Here is a 17,952-nt window from a genome sequence, read left to right as displayed (position 1 = left end):
CCTGCTGAAGTTGTAGTCCCTGTTTTCACAGAGACTGTTACGGGGCGATTTTTAAATCAAAATCGATCGCATGTGCAAGGGTGTACTTGTGTCTGGTCCCCACAGCCACTTCACCTATTTAATTGGAAAACATTTCCAGAGCAAGGAAAATAAAATCCCATCACTGCTGTCTTTGGTGATAAGTTTCTCTTTATTCACCATCACTGTGCTGCTAATGTATACAAGATTCTGTGTCCAATACACACACGGTTTCTTAAACCTCCTGTTTTCTCCTTCCTCCCTGGGATAACGTGCTGGGAGCTATATCCACACTATGTAGCAATTCCCAAGAGATTTTCAGCTGATGTAGGATGCCTGCATGGCACAGATTACTGCCAACAACACCACACTAGGTGAATGGTAGTGCTGACCTGAAGAGTCCTGGGGCAGAGTGCTGCAGTTTTTGGATTCTCAGCAGGCTGGAGGATGATTAGGCTGCAGAAAGGAGCACCATGCTAAGAGCCCTGTTTGCATTCAGTGATGTGTTGTTCTAAGGATTCTCTGAAGACAATAGCAAGTTATTTTGTGTTGCTGTTGTTTTAGAAGTTGTGAGTAGAGGTTTCCAGATTGGTTGTGGTATTATTTCACTGAATGTGAAGCAACAGAGAGTGTATCAAACCTTAAGGAAGCTTCTGGCAGTACAGAGTCACTGAAAATGGTATTTGGTGCATTTCCTGGCTCCACAAAGCACGAAGCAAAGCTTGATGAATTCAGGAGCTTTGCTTCTTCCCTGAGATTCATGTTTAACTCATGTTTTCCTTGTCTTTTTGTTGGTCAGTGTTGGGCAGCCATTCCAAGGGGCTTACTTGGAAATCAGCAAGAACCCCAAGTACAAAAAACTTAAAGATGCTGTGGATGAAAAGATCATCATTGCAGAAGTTGTGAATAAGATCAATAGAGCTAATGGGAAGGTAATAAAATGCAATTGCTTTGTCCAAGAGAGTAGATCATTGTTGTAAGCAAACTGAGAGGGAGACTTCATTTCTGTCATGTAACAGTCTGAGGATTTAAAAAACTGCCTCTCTTTTAAGGAGGCTTTATGTAAATTGGTGATTTTAAATACCTGCTTTACATTTATGTAAAGATTACTAAAATCTTGCTTGGGTTTGTAGTTTTCAGCAACTTTTCCAACCAAAAATGGCATCTCAACAACTGGTAACAGACTGCATTCATTCATGACTAAATGTAGTCTCTATACAAAACTTAGATCTTCTGTTTGCCAGTCAAAGTAAATAAATATTTGGAGAATATTATTCCTCTTCAAGTATTAAGAAAACCTTTCATGGTTCACACTGTCATTCAAGCTCTTGATTATCACATTTTATTAAGTTTTTAAACTGTGAGTGTCATACTCTATCTTTGCCTGTCTTCTCATTGATAGCAAAAGCTTTTTGGACTGAAGAGGCAAGTTTCTTGTATCCTCTGAATAAAGTTGTTAAATATGCTGGCTACTTTTTTTTATTCTGCCAGCACAGGACTTGTTTTGCATTTAAATCACACTTATTAAACCAGGAAGTATTATCCTCCCTTAGGAAATGTAATTGTTTTCACCATATCTGTCTAAATGTTAGAGGTAGTAGATGTCATTTCTGCATTTGTAGGAGTGAAATTAGGTTGCCTGTTGTTGATGCCAAGTTAATTTTCCGGTTTAGAAGAAACTAATTAAATGAAGACAATATCTTTCCTGTACTTGCATAGGCCACAGCTCTCAAGATTTTAAAATAATAATAATAATAATGAGCTATGGTTCTGTGTGCTTAAAACAGCTGCTTCTTAATCATAAGAGTTAAGATTTTATTATTTTAAGTTTTGCAGGAGAAAAAGTTGTATGGACATTAAGTTCTCATTTCTCTTTCTTCTTATTTTCTAAGGCAAATTTAAGAACACACATTCATGCTTTAAAAATATTTGTTGCTTCAAAATACAAATGTTTATCCTCCTAAAGCATAATTCAGTAGATAAAGGGAGGAGAACCTAACACTGAAAACACCTACATGATTCGTGTTGTTGTGCAATACAGTTTTGGTGAATAACAGTAAATAGTGAGGCTTAGTGCTGAATTAGCTACCACTGAAGAGGTACATTGGTTTTCCTGGGGACTGACAGAGCGTGAGAAATGAGGTTATCCTCATTTGCATAGTTTCTGAGTTTCAGTTTCTGAATTTTATAACTGTAAGCTAGTAATTAAAGGAACTGCTGATACCTAAGCATATGTGCCAAAATGAGCTAAGCTTCTCCCTCTATAATTAGACACAGAAATACAACTGACCTGATTTTAACTGATCTGCAGCTTTTACTGAGAATCATATACTGAACATTCATATGTGGGACAAGATTATTAACTCTATGAACTACTTGTAGTCTTAGTAGGTGCTCAGTGAAGACCAGTTCTCTGTGTAGCTAATGGTTTGCATTTTTGTGTTTTCACAGGCTGCATCCAGGATCTTCTTATTAACCAAAAATAACGTTCTTCTAGCAGATCAAAAATCTGGGAATATCAAGTCAGAGGTTCCACTGGGAGACGTTACCAAAGTATCCATGAGCTCCCAAAATGATGGCTTCTTTGCAGTGCACCTCAAGGAGGTTGTTTACAACTTTATAATACAATAATATAATAGTTTTACAGGCAGTGACATATATAAAAATCCGTTATGAATTCTCATGTAGCATTAAATCGTAGTGGTTAGCTTGTAGGTTTAGTAAGTTTATTGACCATTGCCATATCTGCAAAAACTGATTTAAAACTACAGAAGCCAAATGAGAGCAGTTATTACATTATGAAAGATCATTTACTTGAGAAAATCAGACTTCAGGTTTCACCGTAGCCTCTTTAGGACTGGAGTTTTCCATTGGTAATATGGGCCTTTAATCTGGTTCAGACACCTTGTGGTTTTCCTTTTTAGCTGTTCATATAATTCTTCCTGACACACTGGCAGAATATTTTCTCTTCCTTATGGGATGCCAAGAAATCCACGTTATGGCATGGCTAATTTGGTTAGTCAGTTCTAAAGAACTTAGCTCCGTGCTATATTGGTTGTACTGCACTGTCAGCATTGCTCTGCTAAAATCATTAAGCTGGCATTTGTATTCCAGCTTAAATGGGTTTGAAGAACACCATATATGTGGTCTTTTCCTACTGACCACCTTCATCCTAAAAACTAGTTGGGAACTGATTTCTGTTCCTTTCTGAAAATGCTGTGAGCTTGCTGCAGTGTAGCCAGAAGAACACGAACACTACAGGTTTGTAGGACAAATGAAGGTGACCCTTCTGCAACAGGTTTGTAGTTGAGAGGGAATTGCATTTTGATCCTATACACTGCACTGCATCCCTATTTAATTTGTAAGGCAAAAGACCGTTTTGTTGTGCTGGGAAGAGAAGACTCCTTGTAAAGCCTCCTGTTTGGTTGGCATTTAATATTTTTAATATTCAAGGTTTTGGTAGTCTAAACTACTTTCCTTCCTGTTTCAGGGTTCAGGAGCAGCCAGTAAAGGAGACTTCCTGCTCAGCAGTGATCACCTTATCGAAATGGCCACTAAGCTTTACCGCACTACTCTCAGCCAAACCAAGCAGAAGCTCAACATTGAGATATCTGATGAGTAGGTTTCTTGTTTGCTTAAAAGTGCATTTCCTTCAGTGCAACAGGCTAAGAAGTCAAGTACCTCATGTTAGAAAAACAAAACTCTGTTGCGTAACTAACATTTCTTTTCTCTTGACAGAATGCTTGTAAATAAGGATCCAATTTTCCATGTGTACTCATTTCTAGTATTCATTTTGGCTTTTATTTCCTTGAAAGTCATTAAAGAAAATGTGCTTTTTGTAAGGTAGTTTCAAAGAGGGTTATGAAGCTGAATTGCTGCTGTAAACCTAATTATCAGATACTGCCTTTGAGAGAATTGTTTTGTGTGACTGAAAAGTTCACATATTCCTATGAGAGGTTTATTGATTAGAGTGGACACTAGGTGTCATCTTCCAGTGGAAACAACCAAAACATAATGAAAAGCTCCCCACCAAACGCATGTAATGGTGGTGCTAATAATGTAGGTCTGTAAAGCTCTGCTTTCTCTTGTGAAAGTGAAAAACGTATTCCTAAAATTCCTGTGGATGTTGTTTGAATCACCTTTTGTTGGTTTGGATTTTTTGGTTGTTTAGAAACGTTGTTTGATAAAAAGCTTTGCATCTCAAATTAGTATTTCTGCTTGGTGCAGTCTCAAAGATTTCAGGGTTTATTTAGAGCCTAACTTTGCTTTTTCCTTGAAAATGACATCTGCCATTTTCCTTTATTCTGTTACCAGATGTGATGTAATTTGCTCAAGGGTGTGCATTTTTAGCCTCTAAAAAGTGTGGCACTCCCCAGTAAGTTTCTACTTTAATGATGGCTAGAGAGGAATAAACTATGAAAAGAAAGTTTAAGCATGTGTTGCACCAGTCTGGACTGCCTTAGGTCTGGGGAACAGTCTGCTTTCTGGGACTCTTGAATTTTGGGATGTGGTTTTGTTTCTTGTCTTGCAGATTAAAAACATTCAAGTATGTATTGCTATTGAGTTTATCCAGACTTAATGCTTCTAAGTTGGTAGCAGTTCCATCTGTGTTGATGGTGAAGCAGTACTCTCTTCCTGCTGGAGTTTAGCTACAAGCCTAGAGTTTAGACACAAGCACAACTTGGGGATTGAGGAGAAAACGTGGCCTTGTGTTGACTACTGTGCACTAGTTTTTGGGAAGAGAGCTGATACAAGCAAAAATGCTGTTGATCCAGGGGTATGTCTAGTAAGAGCTATACCCTTTAGAGATATAATATGGGAACAACGAGCATAGGAAAATGCAGCACTGGTGATAAGAGTTGATGGCTGTAAGACCTACTCACGTTTTCCAGATGCTTGCATGGCTGGGAAGCACCAAACAAGTTAATAATCTTTGAGCATCTGGGCTGTGCAGCAGGAAAGTGGGACCGAAGGGCAGCTCGGCACAGCAGAGGCCACTTCCTCCCCTGAGCTCTGCCGTCAGCTTGATTTGTGGCTTCCGGCTGGAGAGCAAATTCTTTGAAGTTTTTGGCTTCTGCTGGAGGACTTTTTAAGGATGCTAAAAGGGAAAATCTGTATTACAAAGGACTTTTTAGGTCAGCAACTGCTGCCTGTGAGCCAAAAGGCAGCACTGCCCTGTTTATTGCTTTTTAATCGTGCTATTCAAATCAGTGAGAAGTTTGACTTGAGATCCACTGGAGCCTGTTGGTGCTCTTTTTTCATTTTGTTTTTTTTCCTAAAGCAATTCTCTTCATTCAATGAAATCTCTCTTCCTAAAAGAGTCAGATCCAGATGAGTTTATCCGGACTGTAGGAAATACCTAAATTTGGAGATTGCTGAGAAGGAAGTGAATTTTCCCAGGGGTCTGTAAAGGCTAACAAAGGATTAGAAATATGAGAGCTGCTAAAATAACAGATATACTAAATTAAGTGTAAACCTGAAAAGCAGCACTTCTGATGTTGCTCTAGAAGTAATTAGTTTCCTTCCATGAAAACAGAAAAGTCCCTTTGGACTCACTGGATGGTGAAGCAGTTGGAAATAGTCTTTGCTGTATTTCTGCTACATTAGAAATTCTGTTTCTGCCTTCTTTCTAAGGGAATAGCAAACTAACTATTATATAAGGGCCAGTTACAGGAAAAAAGCAGTAATTAAGAGATACTACCTAAAGGAGACTCAAGCCATACCATAACCTATGGCTGTTTTTTAATTCCCCAACTCATTATTAATAGAGACCTGGAGGTGACATCTTTTGGAGCAATGCTCACAACCACCACAAAAAGACTTGTCCTCCTCATGTGTTTTTTTTCCCCCATCTTTAACCAAAATGTATCTTCCTCCCTCTCCTAGGTTTCTGGTCCAGTTCAGACAAGACAAAGTGTGTGTGAAGTTCATACAAGGCAGCCAGAAAAACGGCAACATCCCAACTTGCAAGCGAAAAAACAATCGGCTTCTCGAGGTGGCTGTCCCTTAACTGCAGCCGGGGACGCGCACGGACTCCTTCCTCTCCAACAGTGCAATTTGGGTTGTTTGGTTTTGCTGGTTTTAGACCTTTCTGGAGCTGTTGATGGCTAATAGCTTTAGAAACCCTTGGCAAAACATCTGATCAATCGGTTTTTTAAATCTTTTTTTTTTGTTCATGCCAGAGTTTTTACCCTCAAAACGCAGATTTTTACCCAGTGAGGCATTTTTACCAGCTGGCACGTGTCTGTCATACAGGAATTGTTCTCTTTGTTTAGTGGTCATATTTTAGTGCAGCATACCATAAACCCACATATTAATGAAAAAATTACTCATATTCCTTAGCCTAGAGATCTGCTTAACAGGAACTATACATGGCCTCGATGCTTGATGGCCACTTGTGCCCAGTGTCTCTTTGTACCAGCCTGTTCTGGTGTTCTGACAGGCTCCTTGCTTGCCAGCACTGGGGAGACCAGCAGAATGGAGGTGACACACTAACTCCTGTAGGCAACACTAGGACCTATGTAACTCAATCTTTTAGTCAGTACAGCACAAGAACATCTAATTCTGCAAACCAGAAGGAATATATGATTATACAAGCATCTCTGTGCATAATTTTATAGTAAAAAATGCAGAAAATTTGAAGCAGTATTTTTTAATTAGGTCAGATGTTTTTAATGGCTATACAGTAGAAATCAGTAAAATTAAAAAAGCTTGTTTCTTTCTCAAAAGCTATACAGTTCAAGGCATATTTTCTGTTCTGCCTTTTTTTTTTCTTTTAAATTATCAGTTAAGATTAGAGCCTGAAAAATGCAATAGTATTCCTAACCCAAGTAAATGCTAGGTATTTAAACAGGTAGTTATTGAGCGAAAGGTTTGAGCCTTTCTTTTAGATATTGGCATGTACAATGTGCAATAAAACACACGTGACATTTTGTGAAAAGTTATTTATAATACAGTTTTGTGTGCAAGAGAGAGGATTGGTGCAGACTGCATAGACAATGTAGGGGTTCAAATAGACTGGTGTTGTTAATTTGCAGTTTTTTAGAGTATACACTACAGCTGACAATTTGGGAAGAATACTTGGAATTAAAAGAATCCTTAATTCGAGGGTCTGTATATAAATTGGTATTATGGTAATAAAACTGTTCTAATTCTGTGCTGTTTGGTACTCCTATGTTATAACCATATTTTTGTACTCCAGACTCTTTTCTATAACTTGTGTGCCTGATGTAAATGCGTGCACAGAAAATACCATGAAGAGCTGCATTATAAACTTTCAGTGTAACTGATTGCACTTAATCTTTTATAAGCCAGAAAGATGAGTTGAAATCCTTAAGAGGAGAGACGCGTTCTTAGGTAGAAGTAACTACTCAAGTGAAGGGTTTGTTGGATGTGACTTTGATTTGTTGATGCAAGGACAGCTGAGAAAGCGTTGTATTTTTGCAGTCTGATATAGGACAGATTAAGACCCTGGGTTCTGATGTGCGGTGCTGGAAGTCCAAGCATAAATAAAGGAAAGATAAAGAAAAGTTCAGAGTCTCGTTACTCTCCTGGTGGTAAAGTGATGTAGTGCTCATGGCTGTGAAGGCTCCTCTGGGTAGTTTGGTATTAACGTTGGCTCTCCACTTTAAAAAGGTATTTACTGCAATAGATGTTCTAGTGCTAACAGTCATCAATCTGAAAAAAACCAGCTGGTTTGGGTTATACCTCATTTTGCTTTGGGATTAAAGTAAATTATTCTGCTATGATTGGGATACAAAACAAACGTTTTAGCAGGTTGCTTTAATGTTGCTGTTAAAGTCCATGCAGATGATCTTGAAAAGTGGGAGTAATCAAAAAATACATTCCCCACACTCTGACAAAAATTTGCCTCTTCCTTATGAACTTAGTTTGAACCCTTCCTTTAATAATTGAGTCAGGTTAATAATTTAATAAAATTTAAATAATTTTACATGTATTGTAATTAGAGATGCTTGAAAAGGAAATCTTAGTATCGATTTGTAATGCAAAATGAGGATACTTCAAAGGAATTATTCCATTGCCTGAAGAAGACAGCACATAATAACATGACATTTAAAACTCCTAAATCCTGTATTGGAATTCCTGCTTGGTAAAGACTGGGGGATTTGTAACACCATTTGGTGTCCTGAAAACAGTAAGAACTACAAGGAGCAAGTTTTTTGAACGAATACAAAAGTAAGGAAAACAAACATTGAAAGTCTGAGGTAATCCCATAGTTGTTTCCAGGTAGGAAATGAGAGAGTTTAGATGAAGTATACCTGGATATCTGACCCATGAAATGAGGGTATCACAGGATATGTTAGATATTAGACCCATCCCAGCCAGATCCAGTGTGTGTCCCTTTTACTTGATCTTTGCAGCAAGTTGTGATAGCCATACCTGCAAAAGACTGGAAGAGGCACAAACTCCTCACTTGGATTTCTGTTGTTTCATTTCTTTTTCTGGACCTTTACAATTTTTACCTTTTCTATGAGCTGATACTTTGTGATATTTACTGTTTGACACATAAATATTTCTCAATGTACAGAGCAAGTTTGCTGAACATGAATTATTTAGATCTGCTAGGAGAGTCATGGTATCTTGATGTTTAGATTTAAGTATCAAGGATGTTGAAATTAAAAATGGAAGGTCACCTAGGCTTTTTTTTTTTTCCTTTTCCTCTCTTTTCTTTTATAACTGTCTATCAAATGGAGTTGTAAAGAGGCGACTATTCCTCCTATGGTGCTAACCCTACACAGCCTTTTACTTGTAAATCTTAATTTGTCATCTGAAAGCTGGGCAAGGTTCATTAAAAAAAGAAAAAGAGATTTGTTGCATGATACCTTCCAGAATCAAATAAAATTCTGTTCCTAGACCTGTACATTTTCTATATCTGTATCTTCCTTACTGCCATCAAATCTAAAAAGAGCAAGTGACTGGGTTTTAAGTTAAATATGCACAACATTGGTGTGTGGCTTGGAGAGAGAAGACATTTTTATTTTGCATGTGAATTCCTAGGCTGGCAGCGTATCTTCCTCAGTGATTCACAGTAACCTCCTTCAGTGCAAGTCCTTTCCTCAACATGGTTTTCTCTGAAAATTCTCCAGACTCAACTTTTCTAACATTAGGATTTGGACAGATTCCCTAAGAACGGTATTAATAGCCAATTAATCTGATTTCTTTTTTTTTTTAATGGCTTTGAGCCATTTCCTACCTATCACATTCCACGTTTTGTCTTACTATCTTTCTTTCTCTTTTTATCTATAACAGTTTTATCCTTATTTATTTTTGTTCACTGCACAAATTATGGAAGAAAAACTAAAATGTAAAATCAGAACTGCATATTCAGTTTTGATCCTTTTGCTTTTACTGCTGAAATGAGAGCCTTTTTGTAAAGACTTCCTGGGGGAGAAAAAGTTTGAAGAATGAATGAAAAAATTTGATATGAAATGAGATCATTTTCCTCAGTCAGTGTGATTTTCACTGTTAATTCTTAAGCTTTTACATCTTGAAGATCTTTTTTTTTTTAGATCTTTTAGTTCTTTTTTTTTAATCTTGAAGAACAACATATTTTCCATATTCTATAGGTAATGGTTGTGTTTATTTTAAAAGATTGCTCTGCAGTGTGGGTGTGATGGGCAGGAGGGAGGTGCACATGTCTGTGCTTCTTTGGACATGAGGACTTGCCAACAGAGACATGTTTCAAAGACAGACCTGAAATTGATTTATGGGGATGCTGACAAATAATAACAATATAGACAAGCATGAATTTTAAGTCATCTTCAGCATCACAAACAGATGAATTCTGGCTTTTCTCCTAGCTACCTTCTGTCTTATTGGAGTATTTTGTAGCTTAGACACATGACTAGGGTTGGGGACACAATTCTTTACCAATGGTTGTAAAATCTCTCAAAGTGATCAAAATTCTCTGCATACTGCTTGTAATCATGTAGCATAAAATAATTACATGTTACATCACTGTCCCATGACGTTCCAGTTAAATGTAACTCCAGGCATGTAGTGTGAGCTTGTGGCCATTCCAGCACAATATTGCCTGATTTGCACTACAGACCTGTCTGAAATTGTGGCATCTGTTAAGTAGTTTCAGGAGACAGAATTCAAAGAGAACAGCATTCCCATATCTGTCCCACTGAGTGACACTTTCCATTTTACAACAGACTGGAGTGTTTCCTCCCAGAGAGGTAGGTAAAGGGAGGTATAGTGGATGCAGAAGAAGAAACTTCATTGCCAGGGTTCGTTGGCAGAGCAGCCCTTGCTTCTGCTCAAACACAGGTAGGAGCAGTCACTGCTTTAAGCACACACTGTATCAACACTGCACAGAAAAGCCAGGCTCTGTTGGAGTATATAGAGGATTGTGGTGAATTTACAGTTGCTTTTAATAATTTGTGTAAATGTGTATTTACATAGGTTGGGGCAGATTTGCATTTGCCTGTCTCAAAAAAAGCAGATGGAATGCAAAGAGGAAGAAAGCACTCCTACAAATTTGATTATTTTTTTTTTAAGGAAACACATTTCACATCAGGCTGTATTTGTCTATGGTAAACTACTGCTATTTTAAAGGATTTGGGCTGCAAGAGGAATATCAACTTAGTGTAGTTATCAGCTAGAACCAGTTCTGCTGCTGTTGCCTTTTGCATATGGATGAGTTGGGTATTCAGGTTTTAACTTTTAATGAGATTTAGGACAGTCTGAGGCCATTGCAGTTAACTTTGATCATGATCAATTGATGAACTGCAGTCCTAAAAGATTTTTAGAAACAGATTCCCTCTTTCCTTCATCCTAAACTTTTAAGAGATTTTTTTAAGATCTCTTTTTAAGTGATTTTCATCTGATTGTGAACTGAGTAGGTGAAATTTGAAGTATGAAGAACAAAAGGCTTTATACATGAATGAAAAGAAAATTTGAAGAATCTGAATATCTCCTCTTAATAATTCAGCTGATTTCCAAGGCTGCACCCTGCACTTAACCCACGGTAAGGATCTCTTTGCTGCATATCAGTCAACTGTTTATGGTCTTTAATTATCAGAGACAAGAGAAAAACTGAATATATCCCTCTGGCCAGGGAATCTTCTTCCCTGGAAACATGGCAAAGTGCTGGCGATCTGCAGGGAGACCTTGCCCACACCCCCAGGACTTTGCTGCCCAGCTTCACCTTCCCCTGCTGAAACATCAAATGCCTTTTGGGTTGTTCTCTGAACATGAGAGACAATGCTTTTTGGCACAACAAATGGGGATTTTTGCTGGCCTGTCAGTGTCCCTTCTGGATGTTACAAATCCATTCCCCACCAGTATCTTGATGTTGGCTGGTCCTAGAGATGCTGGGTCTCCAATCACGTTCTGATTTCCTCCTGCCCCTGTTCCTTCCTGCCTCTGCTGCTCTCTGCAGTGGTAAAGGGAGGTGTATGTCTCCAGGGTAAAGCAGCAATGCATTCTTCTAGGTTATTTTCTTCCATTATCTGTCACTGCGTCTTGGCACCTTGGTTTCAGCCGCACATACAGGAAGTGTTTTATTTCCCTTCTAACCAAGACCTGTTTTTAATGAAAGATGCTTTGTTCCCCTCCGAGTTAACTCGCTAGCTGTCTCAGTATCACCAGTGTTTCCCAAAACTCTGACAAAAAGCAAAACTGAAGCCTGGAACATGAAAAGCTGCTGTTGCTATGTGCTCTGTCTCTTCCTGTTAGGAAAGAAATCCACTTGAAGCAACGTTGTGATGAAGTCCCTGCTGGCTTCACTCACAGCACGCAGACTTTAAGGTTGCTGTACATGCTTCTTGTAGCCTGAAAAGAGGAATCTATCAGAATGTGAAATAGGTAGTTTCAAACTGTGGTGCCAAGAGGAGGGAACTCGTTTATGCTCAGAGGCAAAGGAGTGTTAAATAGCTGTGAATACACTTAGGTGTGTTTTACTTGCCTATATGCTGCTGTACCTATGGGAAGGGACCTTGGCATAAGTTTAACCATGCCAACAGGACATGCTCAAAGCAATGCTGCCTGATCATATAAGCTTTTGATTTACATTTAATTTTTAGTAATAAGTTTGTGGGTGAGCTTGTGGTGGAAGATCCTAAATGCTGCTTGCATCCCAAACATCTTACAATTATGTAGATATAGTGGCCTTGTGATAGCAGGCTCCTGAGTTTTCTTGAGCTTTTCTGAGGATAACAAAAAATAATAAAAAAACCTCAGCTATTTCTGATCCAGGAAAAAGGCATTTGCTTTAAACTGACAGAAAACCCATTGCAGTGTCAATGTAGGGTTGTTTCCAGCTTGCAGTCAGCCCATTACTGGCACAGAGGGGTTCTCCCTGACTGGCCTTTATCTGAATGCTGTCTTTAGAAAGTGTTGCTCTACTGACTCCGTGTGACGTCCCACATGGGATTGGCTCTCAAGGACTGCATGGTCCTGGGGTGTGGATTTTGATCCTACCTGGGTGGCTTTCTACTTTCTGTTGAGGTGGAGATTTCTCAGCATCAAAGACAAGAAAGAGCAAGACAAGGAAGGAGGACTCTGAGCCAGACCCATTCTTGAAGCTTCAGTCCCATCTTCAGACTCTTCTGTACAAAGCGGGTGAGGAAACCTTTTCCAAAGAGAGTGAGGAAACCCTTTCCAAAGAGAGGAAAGTATCTTCTCCAGCTGCCAGGCCCCAGGATGCCACGGCCGGGGACTGATGTCTTCCCCCAGCCAGGGTGGAGCAAAGCCTGATGTAGATGTGATCTATTTTTGTGTCACTGTGCTAATCCCAGTCTGTGGTGTTATTTAGAGGCTTCCCTTGGTGTGGCTTTCTCCTCACGCTCGGTTTTGTACTGCCAGATGTTCTCTCTCTTCTCCTGCTATACCCCAGCGTGTCCTACAGCCGCCTTTTGCCCAAGACCTCTCTGGATTTATAGCTATTTCTTTCTTAAAAATGGCTGGAAAATTACGTAAAACTGAGGCTGTGGTTCCCTGTTTTGGCATGAACCAAAGCAGCATGTTTCCTGCCACCACAGCAGCATGGTCTGGTCCTTCCTGTCTGCTGCCCTGACCTGGCGCTGAGCTGGGTCTCTGTGCTACAAGGCCTGAGAAGTCACCCCACGACAGGAGCTCCCTGGGGGGATGCAAGTCCTTGCCCAGCCCCACGGGGCTGGGCAGGGGAAGAGGATGTGGGGATCTGTGCCTCTGGCTCAGGAGTGATGCAAAACCACCTGCTGGGGGATAGCACTTGTGCTTTCCATAGTCATAGGATCCTAGAATCATTAAGGTTGGAAAAGACCTCTAAGCCCATCAAGTCCAGCCATCACCTAACACTACCATGACCACTAAGCCATATCCCCAGGTGCCACATCTACATGTTTTTTGAACACCTCCAGGGATGGTGACTCCACCACCACCCTGCGCAGCCTGTTCCAACACCTCACCACTCTTTCAGGAAAGAAATTCTTCCTAATATCCAATCTAAACCTCCCCTCGAGCCCATTTCCTCTTGTCCTCTTGCTAGTAACCTGAGAGGAGAGACCAACCCCCACCTCACTAGAACCTCCTTTCAGGGAGCTGTAGAGAGCAACAAGGCCTCCCCTCAGCCTCTTCCCCAGGCTAAACAATCCCAGTTCTCTCAGCTGCTTTTCATAAGACATGTTCTCCAGACCCTTCACCAGCTTTGTTGCCCTTCTCTGGACATAATGAGTTTTAAGGGCTTCATGAGCTCTCTTAAAAGATACTGTGACAAAATCCTGGATTTTCTAAGGTAAGATGGACAAATGTCCCTTTGTATGTTTTGAAAACATGTAAAGAAGACAAGAAATAGACACGGGTCCTGCTGCCATGTCCCCAGCTCTTTACAAAGTGCAGTTGAAGGTTTCCCTCTCCCCTGGTGCTGACTGTCACAAACCAGGATTGGTATGGCTCTTGGCTGGGGAGTGCTGGTCCTAATAAGCACAGCTTGGGGGCAAGCCAGACGTGGCAGGCAGAAGGTGGTGTGAATGCAGATCACTCTGTGATTGCACCACATCCGTGTGGATCATTCAGCGAAGTTAAGTATGAACATGAAATGAAGGGCTGTGTGAAACCTTCCCCCGCCTCTGGCTGATGATGAGTCTCTTCAGCTCCACGGGGGCCAGAGTCTCTCACCATTCTCATGCAGGTTTCTGCACAGACACCAAGCAGATCATTACAGAGTTTCCAGCTGGGATCATAATGTCATTTCCTCTGTGATTTTCTTGGATTCCTTTTTCATATCTTCTCATTCCCTCCTCGGGCTCGCTGAAGAATGGCTTTGTGAATTTGCAATTTACCTGCCAGATAGCTCTGGTGAAAAGGTTTCCTTGAGTTGCTGGAGAAACCCATGAGCCAAACACACAGAGCTAGTGCTGTAGTGCCCACAGCTGGTATGGAGCAAAGCACACAGCTCCTTTTTGAGTCTGGGGGTGCCGTGGGTGGTGGGCACACTTTGGGACGAGCCCTCACGCTGGCCCAGAATCACATCTCCCACCCTGAGGGGACGTGATGCAGCTCAGCAACGTGCCACCAGCAATCCCCAGCTGTGCTCCTCTTCCAAGCGGGCGGTGTCCCCTCTCCCTGCAGGCTTCCAGCAAATGGAGAGTGCTGATGTGCTGTCAGAGCCTCGGAGCTTGGCTCCTCAAGCCTGTCTTCTACACGCAGTCTGATGGTGGATGTGAAGATGGAAGGAAGGAGCAGAAACGTTGGGAGGCAGCGTGGTGCTGGCATGCTTTGAAAGAAGACTCCTTTGCTCCAGATGTTCTAAATCACATGTGGAGAAGTGTTTGTGGTCAGATGCTGATTGTTGATAGTCTCCTGAGACGGCTCGTGACAAATTGAATAATAAAAATGCTAAAAATAGCATACTTATTCCCTGGAAAAGCAAAGTTCCCACAATCCAATAAGCTGGGAAAAAATGTTGAACTTTCTTTGGACATAACGTGCTCTTTTTTTTTGTGTATGTGCTCTTCAACCATGGGGCTCTGGGCTTTTTGATTATGACCCTTCCTTCTCCTACCAGCACCAAGCAACCATGTTTCCAGCCTGCCTAGCCCCAGCTGAACTGACCACTGGCCATCGGCATAAAAAACAGTGTCCCACACTCCTTGAACCTCATCATTCGCTCCCCAGTGTCAGTGGCCCTTGACAGTTTGTCTTTGTAGAACCTTTTTTTAGACTGTGGGGAAAACCAGCTCACAAGATGCATTGCAATAACACCAAGAGATCCCTACCACAATGGACCATCCTTGACAGTAGCAGTCCTCACGGGCCATGCCCAACCTCTACCAGTGCTGATTTCTTTCCAGTGTTGTCTGCTCATGGCATAGTACTGACCTTCCTTCCTCAGTACACGGGCAACCAGGGGGCAACTATGGCACAGGGGCTTGGTACTCTGTGTGTTGTCCTTCAGGCAGAAGACTTGAGGCTAGAAAGTGTCCCAGGACTTTCCTCCACCACAGTGCTTGATGAGGTCAGGTCCCACTTGAGAACTTCATCGTTTAATGAGTGGAACTGTGTTTTTTGGTGGTGAGAGGAGATGATCTGCTAGCGTCTGCTCATGCTGCAGTAATGCATTGCAAATCTGGTGGCAGAGGTGATAAAAGCCATGGGTAATGACAAGCTATGGAAATGTTTGGCAAGCTCAGAGTGAGATCATACATGCTTTGCTAGCCAGCCAACAGCCCTTATCATTTGAGAGATGCTAAATACATACAAGTGACCCAAGTCTGTCTACTACTGGAAAAAAAAGTCACTGTGACAAGAACTACCCTACTGTGTGCTCTTTGTTGTATTTCTCTGATACTGGAGTTAGCTATAGATTCTCTCCTAGCCTGGCATGAATTATAGCTCTGCAGGCATGTCTACTTATTGAAAATTTTCTTGCCAATAAGTAGAGGGGAAGATCTTGGAAACATGAGCTCAATTTAAACAATGTGTTGTGATGATCTTTTTGTAGGTGAATGTTTCAACCATAACTTAATCTAGTGATTTGTTTTAATCTGGCTATCCATTCTGGACACTAGCAATATTTAAACTTTACTAATAATTGAGGTTGTCAGCATTTTAATGTATGCACTCGGTCTTAAGTCCTGGTACTACATGCTAAAGGCTCCTGTGATGCCTTTTGCTCAATGGGAAATCCCACACACCCACCAACCCACTTCCCAAAACCTCTCTTTGTCCTCTGCTGTCAGGTCATCAGCTGATGCCCATTTTTGTGTCCTCCCTGAGGAGTGGGAGTGGAGCTGTGGGGCTGTGGAGTTTTCCTAGTGAAGGATCTGAAGGGCAGCTGTTCCTTGCCCATGTAGAAATCTGAGGCACACAGCAAATGTAGGGGTAGAATAAAACCAAAGAAATGGAGCAGGGTGCAATGAAAATCATGTATTTTAGAAGCGCTATAAATGAAATATGAAAAGGGTCCAGTTTTATAATGAAATAAAGTTTGTGCTGAAGCTGTTGGTCTAAAGTTTAGATCCTGCATGATGTCTTGAGAATAGCATTTGTCATAGACTCAATCTGCTGACAGACTGATGCTCTGTCCCAAAACCACCAGAACAGTTGTCTCCACGAATGACTTCCTGCCAGGCGCTGCCTGAAATAGTCAAACAAAAGATAGAAAACTCCAGTTGCTTTTTCTGCTGTGAAGATGAAATGAAATAAATGGTGGCTACAGGAAAGGTTACAGTCACCACCAGGAATTTCCTCTAGGCAACGTCATGGATATTTTTCTGCCCTCAGTAATCTCTCTCACTCACATCTTCACAGTTAACCACGCTGCTGAATCAGAAACTATTGCATGATCAGCTCAAGATGTACAAGAGGAACTGTTCTGCTCCAGAGGCTGCATCACTCCCCATCCTCCCTTCTCAGACTCAGGAGGTCTGTCCTTGCCTGTCCCTGGACCACCCATCTGCACAATGGGTGCTTCCTGTCCCAGTGGTTGGTTTCCTTCTACTCTGACACCATGGTTTGAAGACCTGTTTGTGAGGACCTGCTTTTGATACTTCCCCCCCCCTATTTATAAAAATATGTGTATTCATCTGAAGGCTGTGTGTATTTATTGGAAGACTGCTAGTAGAACCAGCCCTCCCACGGGTCCTTCCTCCAGCAATTCCCTAGATCCATCACTAGTACATATACAGAGCTCTCGGTACTGGAAAAGATAATTGGCTGTATAATGCACAGAAAGCAAAATTGCTTTCCTCAAGATTTATTCATCAATTATAGTTTGCCCTGGATGGCACAGTTTGAACCATTTTCTGGACAGGGGAGAAATATGTCAGATAGAAAGAGAGGAAGCTATAGTTATAACAAATGCCAGGGGGCATATGTGTGTGACTCTGTGTTTTAGGTCTTCCTTAATACGTATCTTATTAACAAGTTAATGACCATGCAAATGAGAGCCAAGGATTATCATTATATTTGAGACAATAATGCATATTTTGTGGGCTTTGCTTGTAATTAATGACAATGTTGTCTGGTCTGTTGGTGTCCCTTGGGTGAGGTTGTTTGTTTGCTGTGCTCTGCTAGGAGGATGCAGCAGCCAGTGCAAATCTTGCCTCTCCTTTTTGCACGCTCCCTTTTGCCTCCACTGACCAGGCCTGACCTTATTCTTGTGGTGGAACTCCAACATCTCACCAGCCTTCAGGCTGGGGATGCCAAGGACTGGAGGAGCAGTCATGGATTTCTTAAGGGTTTGTCTGGTTGTGCTCAGTTCCCTCAGCTACTATTTACACTACAAACATTTTAAAGTACTTGAGACATCTCAGCATCTGGTGGGACCCAGCCCCTTTGTAAATACACTCCTAGGAGGGTGCAAGATGACCTGTGAACCTGTCAGCTACCATGCTAACTCTCATGCTGCTGCTGTTGACCTTGTCTCATTATCAGTGTTAAATTGGTTTGCTAAGAGGCATTTAATTAGTTTTCTATTTTTTTTTT

The 17,952-nt window shown here is 41.1% G+C and overlaps 1 protein-coding gene across 2 annotated transcripts in view; it reads left to right on the top strand.

Annotated features, from left to right (window-relative positions):
• MYO1B (myosin IB) overlaps positions 1-6,432 on the top strand; it is an 88,728-nt gene extending 82,296 nt beyond the window's left edge. For both annotated transcript variants that reach the window (XM_008936971.1, XM_008936970.1), the window contains 4 exons: positions 818-950; positions 2,470-2,622; positions 3,509-3,636; positions 5,905-6,432. In XM_008936971.1, the coding sequence (XP_008935219.1) occupies positions 818-950; positions 2,470-2,622; positions 3,509-3,636; positions 5,905-6,028 (538 nt within the window). In that variant the 3' untranslated portion in view covers positions 6,029-6,432. The remainder of the gene's footprint in view (positions 1-817; positions 951-2,469; positions 2,623-3,508; positions 3,637-5,904) is intronic.
• The last annotated feature ends 11,520 nt before the right edge of the window (positions 6,433-17,952 follow it).

The sequence above is a fragment of the Merops nubicus genome, unplaced genomic scaffold, assembly GCF_000691845.1.
Source record: "Merops nubicus isolate BGI_N331 unplaced genomic scaffold, ASM69184v1 scaffold8593, whole genome shotgun sequence".
Taxonomy (NCBI): domain Eukaryota; kingdom Metazoa; phylum Chordata; class Aves; order Coraciiformes; family Meropidae; genus Merops; species Merops nubicus.
This window is presented reverse-complemented; position numbering and strand designations above follow the sequence as displayed.